At 40.3% G+C, this 14,161-nt stretch overlaps 1 protein-coding gene across 1 annotated transcript in view; it reads left to right on the forward strand.

Moving 5' to 3' along the window:
- Positions 1-11,477, forward strand: part of PECAM1 (platelet and endothelial cell adhesion molecule 1) — a 90,258-nt gene extending 78,781 nt beyond the window's left edge. Inside the window, exons 13-15 of the mRNA XM_088444178.1 lie at positions 875-943; positions 6,805-6,827; positions 10,201-11,477. Of these exons, the coding sequence (XP_088300304.1) occupies positions 875-943; positions 6,805-6,827; positions 10,201-10,239 (131 nt within the window). The 3' untranslated portion in view covers positions 10,240-11,477. The remainder of the gene's footprint in view (positions 1-874; positions 944-6,804; positions 6,828-10,200) is intronic.
- Positions 11,478-14,161: the final 2,684 nt, after the last annotated feature.

Below are 14,161 nucleotides of genomic sequence, written 5' to 3' on the forward strand. Positions count from 1 at the left end.
GATTTTTTTATTTTTCTAAAGATATTTACGAGCTAGGGGTGCAGAAAGAGCCCTAGAGCTTTTAGCAACCCTGTGTTCAATATGCTAGGGCTGGTTTACATTATGGCCAGGGAACCCCACGCTGAGGGCTTCCCTGTTATATCCCCACCTGCCCAGCCATTCATAGCTTAGTGTTGGGAGCTGCCTTTACTATATGACCCTACACTATATGTCCGCTATCAGTCTACTGACCGGTGTATCTACAGTTAGCATCTGACTGCTGTCTCCTTCCTCTAGTCCAACTATCCAATCGTAAGGAGGTGTAAGGGCCAGTTGTGTGTCACTATGCATTTCCCGCATGTTTTCTTTTTATGACCATGTGTAGTGCAAATTTGTTAACTTAGATTATACAAATTGGCATAAATTCAACTCAGCATCAGGCCCTAATAACTTAATTATTCAGTTACTGTAGCATGGAAGTTTTTGAGACATGTAATAATTCATTAGAGAATAACTATCAAAGGTAAATATAGATATAAAATCTATTATCCATAAATGCTTGTTACAGTATTTTCAGGATAAGGGATTTTCTGCTATTATACTGATTTACTTACAAAAAAAGAAAAAAAAATTCCAGATTTTCCTTTGCCTATTAAATTGTTTATCAGAGCTCTTCCCAGTGACTGTAGCAGGAGGCAGAGTTGTGATCATATCTGTAGATGTCACAAAGCACCAGACATTATTTATTTTCTTCTCTTTCTGGTTTTTAGAACTTTCAGTATAAAGGTTCCAGATAAATATCCCATATTTGTATGAATAACATTAGTAAATATGTAAATTGAATGTTTTTTCTTTATGGGATTATGGACAAGTTCTATATTTGTTTCCTCTCCAGGAAACAATGAGCCAAACCATGATGAAGACTACACAGAAGTAGATGATCCCACCCCACATTCTCATGAAGGTCATTATTTATTTTACCTTGTATTCATAATGTTTACACTGATATCAGTTTACAGAGTATCAACCTCTCGATTGGAAGTCATTTCATGAACATAAGATGTTTTGGTATCCATGATGGAGCAGCTATTGTCATTATCTTGTAAATACATAATTTAATAGAGAAAATCCACCTGCCTGTCTGTGCCCATCCATGCTATTCTCAACATTGCAGTACAGGTAGTAGCGTGCCCACATGCAGAATGCTGCTGCCAGAGGAACATACCTCTTCTGCATAACCTCCATGCTACTGCTGCTGCAAAACTGTCTTGTTCTTACAGTCCCTGCTGTTGCCTATTCATTTCTGGATGTGTTAAAGAGTTGCCACTTGCTTAGGTAATAATCTGTTACTAGACCTCCATCAGTTTCTCCTTCTATGAACTCCAGCAGCCAGTTAGCATTCAATGAATAAGAAGCATACAGAACCCTATCTTTCATGGAGTAGATCACTAGCAGCAATTTGCTGCCTACATTTCAGAGTTAACTTTTTGCTTTTGGATAGTGTATCATTATCTTTCACGGACAAAACATCATCTTTCACGGACAAAACGTCATCTTTCATAGACATCTGTGCCGAGATGTCTGTGAAAGATGACATTTTGCCTCTTTCTTAGGTCCAGAACTTAGTGGGCAGATCCGAGTCAAAACCAAACCTCACATCTCTAATTATATGCGGTACTGTGCCCCAAAATCACCCTATATGCTGCACAGTGACCCCAATTCACATTATACCCCTCACAATGCCACTAATTCACATTGTATGCACTATTGTGTCCCCAATTCATATTATTTGCCACAATCTTCCCCCAAATCACATTACATGCTCTATTGTGCCCCTAAATCACATCATATGCCCCAGTGTGCCCCCATATCACATCATATGCCCCAGTGTGCTCCCATATACCAACATATGCCCCAGTGTGCCCCCATATCACATCATATGCCCCAGTGTGCCCCCATATCACATTATATGCCCCAATGTGCCCCCATATCACATCACATGCCCCAGTGTGCCCCCATATCACATCATATGCCCTTGTGTGCGCCATATCAAATTATATGCCCCAGTGTGCCCCCATATCACATCATATGCCCCAATGTGCCCACAATTCTATTATGCTAATAGTACTACTTCACAATATGTAACTATTAGTTAGCTTACCTATCCTGGCTCACTCATCCATTGAGTCTGACAACCGGGTCCCATCCAGTTCATCATCCTCCTGCAACCAGCATCTGAAACAAAAGTGTTCGCAAAGAAATGTAAGCTTATCAGAATACAGCAGCTAACCTCTTCCTCAAACTCCCATCCCCTTTTCACATCTTTCTTGTTCTTCTCTCTGCTTCTCTATCTTCTTCCTCTGTTCTTCTGATTCTTTTTCATCGTTCCATGGTCGTACCATGCAGCTTCTCTTTCGACACGACAGCTCCTCATCACGGATGGGGATGAGGTGTTCATGATGTCCCAACATGTGCTCTGCACTGCAGCTGAGCCCAGAACAGCTGCAGAGATCTAAGAGCCGGGGCAGACAGGGCGCAGTATTATCCATCCTGCCGGGCAGCGGGAACCACTCTAATCGCTCAGTTATAGAACTGCCATACTGCTCCCAGGACCCCACGTGCCTTCCTGCCCTCAGTATGGCCCAGTGTGTGGTGTAAAGGACCATGGAAAGAGCTGCTGCACATGTGCAGCTCAGCTTGAGCCATTTCACCTGTTGTTTGAGTCACTGTGGCACTCAGTGCAGAGCAGACCAAGGATCTTGGCTGGGGGGGTTGTGCTGGGGCCCCTTGGAAGCATGGATCCCAGTACATATGTCCCCTAGTACCCCCCTTGTCTCCTGGCCTGAATGCAGTTGCAAAACTTTTCTTAAGGGTAAATGCTGCACTATCATTCATATAATGGTGGATGCATCCCCCTCTTTCCTACCCAATTGACTACCATACGAGACATCACAAAGTATGATAAAGGATTCTTCTAAGGTTTCGGTTTGCTCTGCCATTCATATGACACACAAATATAATCCTGACACTGATCAGGAACACAGCGTAATAATTAACAGCCAAGTTTACAGATATGTTGACATTACAGAGTATAATTTATTCCACCTGCCTGCCTTCAAAACAGAGTTAGTAGTTATTTTTGGAATAGTTAAAACACTTCATTGTTTGAAAAGCTCCCGCTCTTCCTGATGGATGAACAGGAAAACTGTTTGGCTCAGATAAGGGCACTATCATGCAAGTCTGGCTGTAGAATACACTGTTCAGTTTTCATGTTCCTAGATCCCAGGTCTGATAGATCACAGAACCGGGGATGGACAATAAACAAACATGAGCTATTCCAAACAAGAATGAGAACATTCGTTGGAAACTATTACATTATGTTTGAGGCTAAAAACCTCTGCAATATTGACATTATTTTACACCATGGGGGACGTGTATAGAAGTGTGGAAAGTAGTAAAATGGTATAAAATTACATATAAAGTATTTATAAAAGTATTGCTGTAACTTCTCTGACACTTTTAAAAATGAAGTCATAAGCCTTCTTGGATTGGCCTGTGGAATCAGAATGAATAATTTTCTCATTTTACTTGTCCTGGATTTATATACTACTAAAAGTTATGCCCGGCCTTGCCTGGGTCTTCTTTGTTCTGTCTCTCTAATATCACCTGCTCTGAGAGTTTCTCTCTCATATTACTGACTGCTCTATTCCATCTATCCTGACACCCATACAAACTCTCTCCCTCTCATTCTTTCTTCTGCATCTCTCACTGTTTCTGTCTGCCTCTCTTCCTGTGTCAATCTCTCTCCCTCTCTATCTCTCGCCTTGTCCCTATCTCTGGGCTGGGATGTGCTGGGGCAGAGATAGTCTAAAAGTCACTACTCTGAAGGACTGTGCAATGCAGCAGTGGTTTGCTTGAAGTGATCACAAATTAAGGGCATCTCCTGGGCATGATATGGGAATGTTACGGGCATCAGTGAACAGGGCTGCATTCCCAAATGCAGGGCCGTAGCCACAGATACCATGTTTAGAGAATGTTCAGAAGGAAACACTGCACCAGCCATAGGGCGTCGTAAGAGTCAATGGTGATCCGGTGGTGGATTGGTGGTGGAGTCCACCGGCGGATCTGAACTGACCACAGACATTAAAATTGGGTGTTTCAGGGCTTGCGATGTTTATTATTTTTAATAAAATATACAAATAACATTGAAGCAATTGGAGCAAAATATTAAAAGATAGAAAGTGAAATTAGAAATATGTGAATTAAATATGTTTGTCTGCATGTGACTCTTTATTATTTATTCCTCCAATAATTAAAAATATCACGTTTATGTATGTAAGTGGATATGCAGTCACTTTAAATGTAGTTGTTTGTTGAGTTTTCCATGAAAATCACAGCTTCAACAGGTTTGTTGGCAGTTTGTATTTTTTTTTGTAACTAGATCTAGCTGACTGTGTTATTTTTTATGATACACTATCCTGTGTGTTTTTATTGTTTCGTTCTATTATTCATTTGTTACAATGTTGCAGGAATGTTTCTTCCTTGCTTGAGTGTTTTGCAGTTCACCAAAAGAATTGGGGCCAAATGTAATAGGTTGAGAATTTGTTAAAAATAGAGTTTAACGTTAAACTCGCATTTTTTACTCACTCGCAAATGTATAGGCTGCGATTATAGTAAAACTTACATTTTTCGGATTTTACTATAACTCACAAAAAAGCATCTCGCATCTAGATGTTTTCCCATTCTCTATATAGAACTCGGGCAATGTAATAGAGTGTGAGTGCTTCACTCACACATATTACTGCTTGATAAATTGCAAAAACAATAGACCTGCTTCAGGACAGCGAGTTTATCCTGAGCAGGTCAGTGTAACACAGAAATATGCACATGACGGGGATTCTACACAGGGTTATCTTAACAGCAGTGTGGACCCTGGGCAAATCAATACACTGGGGCCCCTAGCCACCCATTCACGGGAAAAAAATTTAAACGGTCAATAAAATGAAACCCTCCTGCATGCCAATCAGACCTCCCACACATGCAGAGAGACTCTGTCTGACTGGTCTGGAGACCGATGTGAGTACTTGCGGCTGTAGGGGGGCGGGTTGGTGGGCCCCTACAAGCTTCGGGCCCTTGGGCAACTGCCTAATAAGCCCAATGGAAGAGATGGCCCTGATTCTACAGCGAGCAGCGTGAGGATGGAGGTGAGTATCAGATCTTTATTTCAGGTACACACATTCTACGTGGGACAAGGGGAGTATGTGTGAGTGAGGTAGGTATGTAATAAAGCTGTACTATTTACGGTGTGTGTTCTGTCTTTTTTTAACTATTTATTTTACAGTGGGGTTACGGGTGCCGGCCGCCTGCTGGCACTTGTAGTTCCACTGTAAAATACAATAGTTTGGAACAATTGAACACATTATTACCCCCGTACCCACCATTCCAGTGGTGCGGGGAAGAGTCCTGGGCTTCAGCCCAAGCCTGGGGTTTCGGGAGAGGGCGGAAACCTTCTTGGGGGGCTCCCTACCTCCCATGAGATCCCCGGCCTGGGCTGACCGGCTTGGGGTGCGAATGCTTTGGCCATGGAGACCTGGTGATAGGGTCTCCTGGCTGTGGCATTACACCCCGATCGGTTTGGGTCCAGTGTTGGTTTTAAATATAGGGGGACCCCTACGCATTTTTCCCCCCTATATTTAAAACCAGGACTGGCACCTGCAGCTGGTTCCTAAATTATGGTGGAACCCTACATGTTTTGTTCCCCGTAAATTTAGGAACCAGGTCTGCCATTCCAGGACTGGTTATGCTTTTGGTGGGGGACCCCATGTCAATTTTTTTGTAAAAATTAACCCTTAACATTCGCAAAAAAAACAAACAGCCTGCATATACAGTATTTCTCTGATATGTGTAGGCTGCTTGTTAGGGAGAGAAAGTTGGGCAGGGAACTTGGGGCTTCAACACGGACAGGATCGATCAAATACACCATCAAACACCTCGATCCTGTCAAAACCAGGAGCTTGGCAATTTCCCGATTTTTAAAGTGAAAAAAATGTCCGTTTTTGATTGATCCTATCCGAGTTCAAAAACTGTACAAATCGGGACCAACACAAATCTTAGTAAATTTACCCCTATGGCTCAGACTTTTTCCAGCACATCACACAGATGCTCAACCGGAGCGAGATCTGGAGAATTTGGAGGCTGTCAACGCCTTGCACATCATCACAGCCAACCTCCCATACTAATCCCAGCTAAACATTATACATGTTCTCTAAAACAGACAGATCAATCCATCCGCACTTTCAATCCTGCACAAGTACAGTCAGCGACTGCCATCTATGGCACATGCAGAGTTTGCACATATCCATATCCACAGGATCCATCTACATTTGGACTTGCGTGTAACTCAGGATCAGGCCCACAATGCCTTGGTGTGGTGGTTTTCCTTTAAAGTACGTGTTTGAACGAGTCTTTGTACCCTAAGGAAGCAAACTACACTGATTTATCAATATGAAAAAATACAGTGGCTTTATGTGGACTGTGTTTTTTAACGAATGCTTTGTTATGGCAGGTAACCAATTGCTAGATCCAATCTGTGTGTTGTATATTATCTCCTTAACGCTTGCAGCTGTCACTGTTAACTGTTGTTTTCTATGAAGGGGTTAATAAGAAATCTTCCAGTTATTATACTAAAAGTAGGGAATGCTACGTAGCTAAGAAACTAGATAATCTCAAACATTAATTTATATTTAGTATTATACAATACTGTATATTAAATAATCTAGTATTCCAAAGTCTGATTAAAACCCTGTAACTCTTTTTCTTTTATAGATGCTGTTGAAACCAACATCAATGTAAGCATATTTGTAACATGTAATAATGTACAACTCTGTTCAATTTTGGGGATAAAGTAAAAGAAAAAATACTGAGCCTTATTTACTAAGCACAAAATATCCCAGGAGCAGCTTACGTCCTCTTTGGTGGTGTTGTGTGCCTTGAGCAGGTGCTCTTAGATCTCCTCGGGGGAAATCTAAAGGCTGTCCGGCACAGCCTTTAGGGATGTTCCTTGCTGTTCATAGGGGCATTTGGCCAATACCACTTCAATATATTTTGAGCCAGCTCTGTGCAGGTTGGTATATTTCCTCCCTATATTATAGTGTGAATTTGCACCTTCCTGTTGCACTGTGGCAGAGAAACCATATTCTAGTGCACTCTGATCATTGGAATAAAATACATTCAAACTAGAGTTGAACAGTCCAGTTTTGGCTCAGATTTTCCCACCAATTTTGGATCTCAGAACGAGGCAAAACATCATCCTTCACGGACAGCTCGGCAGAAATGTCTGTGAAAGATGACATTTTGCCTTATTCTGAGATCTCTCAAAACTGAACCACTCAGCTTTAATTCAAATAGTGCAAACTAAAACACAAAAGTTTCGATGTTTCCTTACTTTCATGACTAGTCGAAGACATAAATTAGGTTAAACAGGGTGAGTAGACTTCATAGAGACATTTACCCTGTTTTCAGATATTTGCAGAAACCTTCAAATATAGATTTATCCCCTATTATGAAGAAGGTTCCAAGCAGTGGGAAGTGGACATGCATCTTAAAATGTGCTTGACAAATAACTGCTTTTACATTTACATGATTTGAGAAGCATTGCGGGCCCACATTTTTTTTTTTTTTTTTTGTGGTGCGTGAATGACCCGTAGTGATTGAAAATGTGGGGCGGAAATGTGACAGAGTGCTGTGGGCTTTTATTATCATTTATTTTTATGGTTGGTTCTTCTTAGTAAAAAAAAAAAAGCTCAGTTCACCCCTTTATATAACATAAAATGTCTTTAAGCTTAGTACCCCTATAAATTGAGACTCCTTGGATTATATTATTTAATTTATAGAGACAGAATGAAAGGCTCAACGCTTCATTTGACATATAAACAATATGAAATTAGTAAATCTTGGCCAAGATGGCTTGTCATTGTTAAGATATTTCCTTAAATATGTTTTCAAAGGCCACATCTTCAACTATCCGAGAAACCTGTCCATTAAATGCAGGAAGGAAATCACTCCCATTTCCTTACTTAGTAACTCATTTTAACTTTATAGAGAACTTATTGCAGAGTTACAGATTGTATTTTTTCTCTGCCATTCTCTTGGAATATGTTTACTTTAAACTAGGAATAAAATTAGGAATGTGTTTATTTGTGTTTGGTAACATTGATATATTGCTGTATTGTTTGGGCATCCCAGCTGGGCTTATAAGGGAGAAATACTTTTCCAGACGTGGCTGAAATAAAGTTGGCTGAAGATTAGTTATGGCAACTTTGCTCAGAAATGTGTCTGTCTGAGCTGGTTAGTTACCAACCTACAATTGTTTACAACAAAATCTCAAAAAAAAATCAAAGTGCATTTTTTTTCCTAAGAGTAGTATTATTTATAGCAAAACAGCAAGTGATAATGACCTACAATAATATATATATATATATATATATATATATATATATATATACATTAAATGGCACACTTACAGAATTGCAAACAATGCTTCTGCTGTAAATCTGCAAGTGCACTTACTTTTCAGCAGGGTTAAACGAAAGGGGGGGTAGGTACTAATTACCTGGGCCTCTTAAAGGGGCCCAGGCCACCTGCTGAGGGGTACCGAGCATAGTATTTACTATGATCTTTTATGTAGGGGACGTGACCATGCCTCCTGGATCTGGCCACGTCCCCTTCAGTACCCAGTCCTCGCAGCTTTCAGCAGCATTACACACTCGCTATGGCCCTGGAGATAATGTACTAACCAATCAGCTTCTAAAGGTACGTACACACTAGACGACGTGATGGTCCTCCAGATTTCCTTTGAACTCCCGGACAAATGATCTAGTGCATACACACTGTGCAACCAAATGATATATCATGCGTTCTTTCAGTCATTTGGTCGTTAACTTTATAATGTTAACATATCGCTTGGTCGTCTGGCAGTGCGTAGACACTGCACGATTTTAACAAAATTGTTACCGAGATTGTCGGTTTGAGCTACATGTAGGGACAACCTGAAGATGCGAGGGATGACACACAGAGTGCGTACGCCTTGACAATTCGTCGTTCCGATGCATCGGAATCGGGCAAATCGTTAAAAAAAGAACGTCTAGTGTGTAAGCACCTTAACAGTCATGTTACAGACTGTGTTTGAAATTGGTTAGTAGTTTATCTCTCTCCAAGCTTGAATAAATCTCCCCCTATACCTCTCTCCACTTTCTCTGTCCCCAAGCTTTGATATATCTCCCTCATAGTGACATCCCAGTTTCTTTTTTTAACAATAATTTTATTATTTTTATTAAGAAGCTGAAGAAAGAGAGTACATAAAAAGAAACAAAATGGGGGGAGGATCAAGTATTTCAATGAAATGAAGTCGCGACAGCGACATTACAATAAAAAAGAGTGATTTACGCCATTTGTAAAACGAAGATGGGGCTTAAAGGGAGGATCAGGAAGAGGGACGCCAGAGTTTGAATCTTTTGTATTGGGCAACCTAGGAGCGGTGTAAAGAGGAGAGCTCAAGTATAAGCTGAAGCGCGAACAGTGACATCACAATTTCTTAAGAGGAGGGACAGATACTGACGAGAAGTAACATGCTGATTCAGCTCTCTGCCAAAATGTCACTTATGGGATGATGTATCAAACTTTCCAGAGAGACAAAGAGGAGAAGTTGCTCATAGCAACCAATTAGCTTCTGTTATTTTATAGACTGTGCTAGATAAATGATAGATAGATAGATAGATAGATAGATAGATAGATAGATAGATAGATAGATAGATAGATAGATAGATAGATAGAAGCTGATTAATTGCTATGGCAACTTCTTCACTGTATCTTTCTTGAAGGCTTGATACATTTTCCCTTTAGTGTTACATCCACTGGACTATACCATAGTATTAGATATAATGTTGCAGGCAATAGGGGAGCCTATTTATCCTTTTTTGCAACTGCAAAGTCTCATTTGGTTAAAAGAATTTAATTTAAAAAAAAAAAGCAAAATTCAAAGTATAATACGTTTTGGGATACACTGTAAAGTCCCCAAAGGTAGAAGCTAACAGTCCTGTTAAAATTTGCAAGAAATTAACATAGCCCCCTGTCCATTATATAGAGGTGTGTGTATGTATATAACAAACAAGTACATACCTATATTTCTAGTGAACTACTCTACCTATTTCTTTTCCTTTGCAGAGAATAGAAGACGCGTCCGAGTCTAACAATCACACATAATGGCTGATGTGCTGAGGAGAAACACTAGACAAGGGGATGCAGCAGGTGTTATTACATTCTTTCATGGGACTTATTTATAAAAAATAAAGCTGTACTCTTTGTAAACTAGTACCTCAGCCTGCTGAACACTGACGTGCCTGCCGCCAATCCTGTAACCTGCCAACAACATAAGCATGGGAGTTACAATAGGAAATAACCAAAAGTTGCAATAAGTTTCATTCCTTTTTACCAAATATACCACTACTCAGTCCTGTCATTATTAATATAATAACAGCACTGAGTACCAGTTTGTGTGATCAGTAAGTTTGTTATGAGATAAGAGATATGTCTAATGATAGAGAATCAATTACTATCTCTTCTGACGTTAGTGACGTAGCATCTGGTCAACACTTGGAAAACGTATCAGATCCTTATTAGTAGCACAGGTTTTTGCAAACAATGGGGGAGATGTACTAAGCCTTGGGAGCAAATTTATTAAAGTGACCGTTTTTAGAAGTGGAGATGTTGCCCATAGCAACCAATCAGATTATTCTAGAAGATGCTAGTTAAATGTTATGTAGATTCTGATTGGTTGCTATGGGCAACATCACCACATCTTAAAACTCTTGCTTTAATAAATATACCCCTTGGAGAGAGAATAAGTGGTGAGAGATAAAGCACCAACCAATCAGATGCTACTTGTCACTTTATAGGTTGTGTTTGAAAAATGACAGTAGCTGATTGGTTGGTACTTTATCTCTCTCAAAGGCTTAGTACATAGACCCCAATATTTGTTCTCACAGCAGTCAGCAACCATCTGGTTATCTTTATGGCTCCATGTGGAGGAAACCTTGACAAAATGGACCAAATATTTAAAAATGGTATTATGTCCTTATAAATACATGCAAAGATTACAGTGATGGTGATAATTGCATCCTGGAAGCTAAACATATTGGAGGACATGTTTCTGGTGCTTTCCTAAACTGCACTAGGAAAGTTACACATAGACTCTGGTTGCTATGGTTACATGAATCGTCTTTTCTCACATTCCATAAACTGTTGTTTTGATATGTCTGACTACTTCTCTACGGCTCTTCCCTTACGTATTTAGAACTAGTGACCACTAGAAATTCTGTATTGCTTTATTTGTACTGACTGCTTTATTTTAAACAAAGATTTGTAAATAAAGATTTTATACCAATTAATCAATTGCATGTCCTTGCTACATGACTATTGTAAATATGAGCATTCAGCCTCAGTCATAGGTCTCCCATTTATATGTTGTTTTTTTTATTCCAGTACATAAAAAATTGCTTGAATACACTGTATTTAAAAAAAATGTTCTGTATTATTTCCCACATTGACTGCTGTAACCTTTTACCCATCATATTGTATTATTATTGTTAGCCTGTCATTCGCCGGGTTGCTAGCTAGTGTGACTGCCACTGTTCTCTTCAGCCTCAAACACCCCCTGTGTGCCTCTAGCGTAATGCTCCCACCTGTGTTTCTTCAACCTCATGCCACCTGAGTCTCCAGCCTCATGCCCCCATCTCTCCAGCCATATGCCCCATTTCTCTTTATCTCTGTCCCCCCACCAACTCTCTCTGTCACCCTCCCCCATCTCTCGCTCATCGCTGTCCCCCTCCCCATCTTCTATCATCTCTGTCCCAATCTGCCTCTTGGTTTTGGGTGGGGACACAAGACAGTTGCGATTAGATGGGGGGATTACAGCTTGAAGTGCAGACAGGTGTCTTCCACCACTTTCCCATCTATGCCCGAACCTGGTCTGTTTCTCTCATCTCTGTCCCTCCTTTCCCTCACTTGCCTGTCTCTCTCTTTCATCTCTATGCCCCTCTCCATCTTTCATCTCTGTCTCCCTCCCTCTCTTTCATCTTTGTCCCTCTTCTCCTCCTTCTCCCTCATCTCTGTTCACCTCCCCTGCAAGGGCGGAAGCGATCACAGGGGGCTGTAAGTGTGTGCAGATGACAATTGCAGGACACTGTTGTCTACATGCACATACAGTGCTGGCTGGGGGAGAAGTGAAGCTGTTTTGTTTAGCAGGCAGACAGTGAGAACTGTGAGGAGAGGGGGTCTGTGCTAGACGGACAACTGGAGAATTATATAACTGATTCTGTTAAAAAATCTATTAAATAGGTCGTCTTAGAATTTTTCTGCTACAAACACCATATGCTGCCTCTGGCTGACACGTGAAGTTTATGTAGACTTGAAAGGATTCCCATTTGTGTAGCATATCTTGCATCAATTCAAACTGTGCATGCCCCAATAATGGTCACACAAATGTCAATCACAACTACACTTGCGACTGAAGAGGAGGAACAGGGAGGGGTGTGATGAGACGATGTCACATAGGCAAAGTTTCAGAGAATATTTTGGTCATCCACATCAGTTCCTGTCCGAGTGGAGCTTACCACATACACACACACATACACTAGGGTTCATTTTTTTTGTCAGAATCCAATTATCCTACAGTACTGGTATATATTTGGAGTATGGGAGCAAACTGAAGAATTAGGAGGAAACCCAAACAAACATGGGGACAACATAAAAACTCTGCAAAGGTTAGGGTCTTGGTGGAAAACTATTACATCAGCCATGCTGGATGCAAGTGAACATGTTCCTTTTTAGAGAGACGTATCTTTTGTACACAGAACAGGGTAGGTGCAAGAGCTCACAGGTGATGACTCCTAGATGACTAGGTACATGTGCTACAGAGAAGTGAAGATAACATGCACCAATGAAAAAGGTCCAATCCAGGTTAGGAGTATGCAGCTCAATCCTTTGGATCTCATACAATAAGATCCTGGAATATTGCAGGATCCAATAGGGGGTGTCCCTGCACTTTTCCAACCTTTGTCTCAAGATGCATATTATTTTACCAAAAAATTTGGAAAACAAATATAGTGTAGACTGTGTGAGCCCAAAAACACTCAATATGACATATGCTTACCAATGTTTGAATGTAATAGAGTCTTGGATCATATTGCATCATTACCCGCCGGTGATTGCAGATTGCACTGGTGGTTTTCAAACCACCTGGTTGGTGTTCCACAGGATACTCAGAACAGGTTACAGGCAAAAACAACATAGTATTTACTGTCGTGTATGGTGAATTGGACAAAATCAATCCTTCAGGATCGCACTCATCCTTTATGAATTTGTTATTCACCTTGGACATTCATTTATAATTCTGATGTCTGTCAGTTTAATGGTAGTGGAATAAAGTCCTGTTATCTCATTACAGAAAGGTATACGGACTTTAATAGCGAAGAGTGCCAGCAGAGCCAGTGCTAGGGTGTTCCGTGCCCCCCTGCAAACTATAAAACAATTTTTAAAGTGCCCCTTATATACATAATGACACAGTAGTAGAAACCCTTATACACATGCCACAGTAGTAAAGATAGGAAACCAGTCCTCAGCTGCATCCAAATAATTGTAGAAGGCTCAAATGTCAATGGGGCATCATCCTAGGGCAGAATTTAAGCAAATCACGTGACACGCGCTTTCAGTCATGTGATCTAATTCTATTACCGCATTGCAGCCTTTACTACCATTTACATGTTTGTTGCCCATGTTGTCTAGATTACCAAATAAAAATACTTCACCACACACAAAATAGAAGAGAACAAGTATTCTTATAATGGGCACACTTAGAATATCTAGTAAGTATCGTTCCGCATTTGTCCACAGGCCTCTGGTAATAACTTACATATTAAAACTTAACTTTTATTATTATATTAAATTAAGGCAAAATATAAATCATACATTTGTGACAACTCTTGTCCAAATAGACACTAAATAACATGATAGAAAATTGTGACTGTAGAATCTAGTTGTTCAGAATAATCTTTTATTTCCTTATTTTGTCATAAGCCCTGTAATATCTATATCTATAAATTATGTATCAGGGTGTGTGAAATATCCA

Source organism: Taudactylus pleione, unplaced genomic scaffold (assembly GCF_031769625.1).
Source record: "Taudactylus pleione unplaced genomic scaffold, aTauple2 ptg000351l, whole genome shotgun sequence".
Taxonomy (NCBI): Eukaryota; Metazoa; Chordata; class Amphibia; order Anura; family Myobatrachidae; genus Taudactylus; species Taudactylus pleione.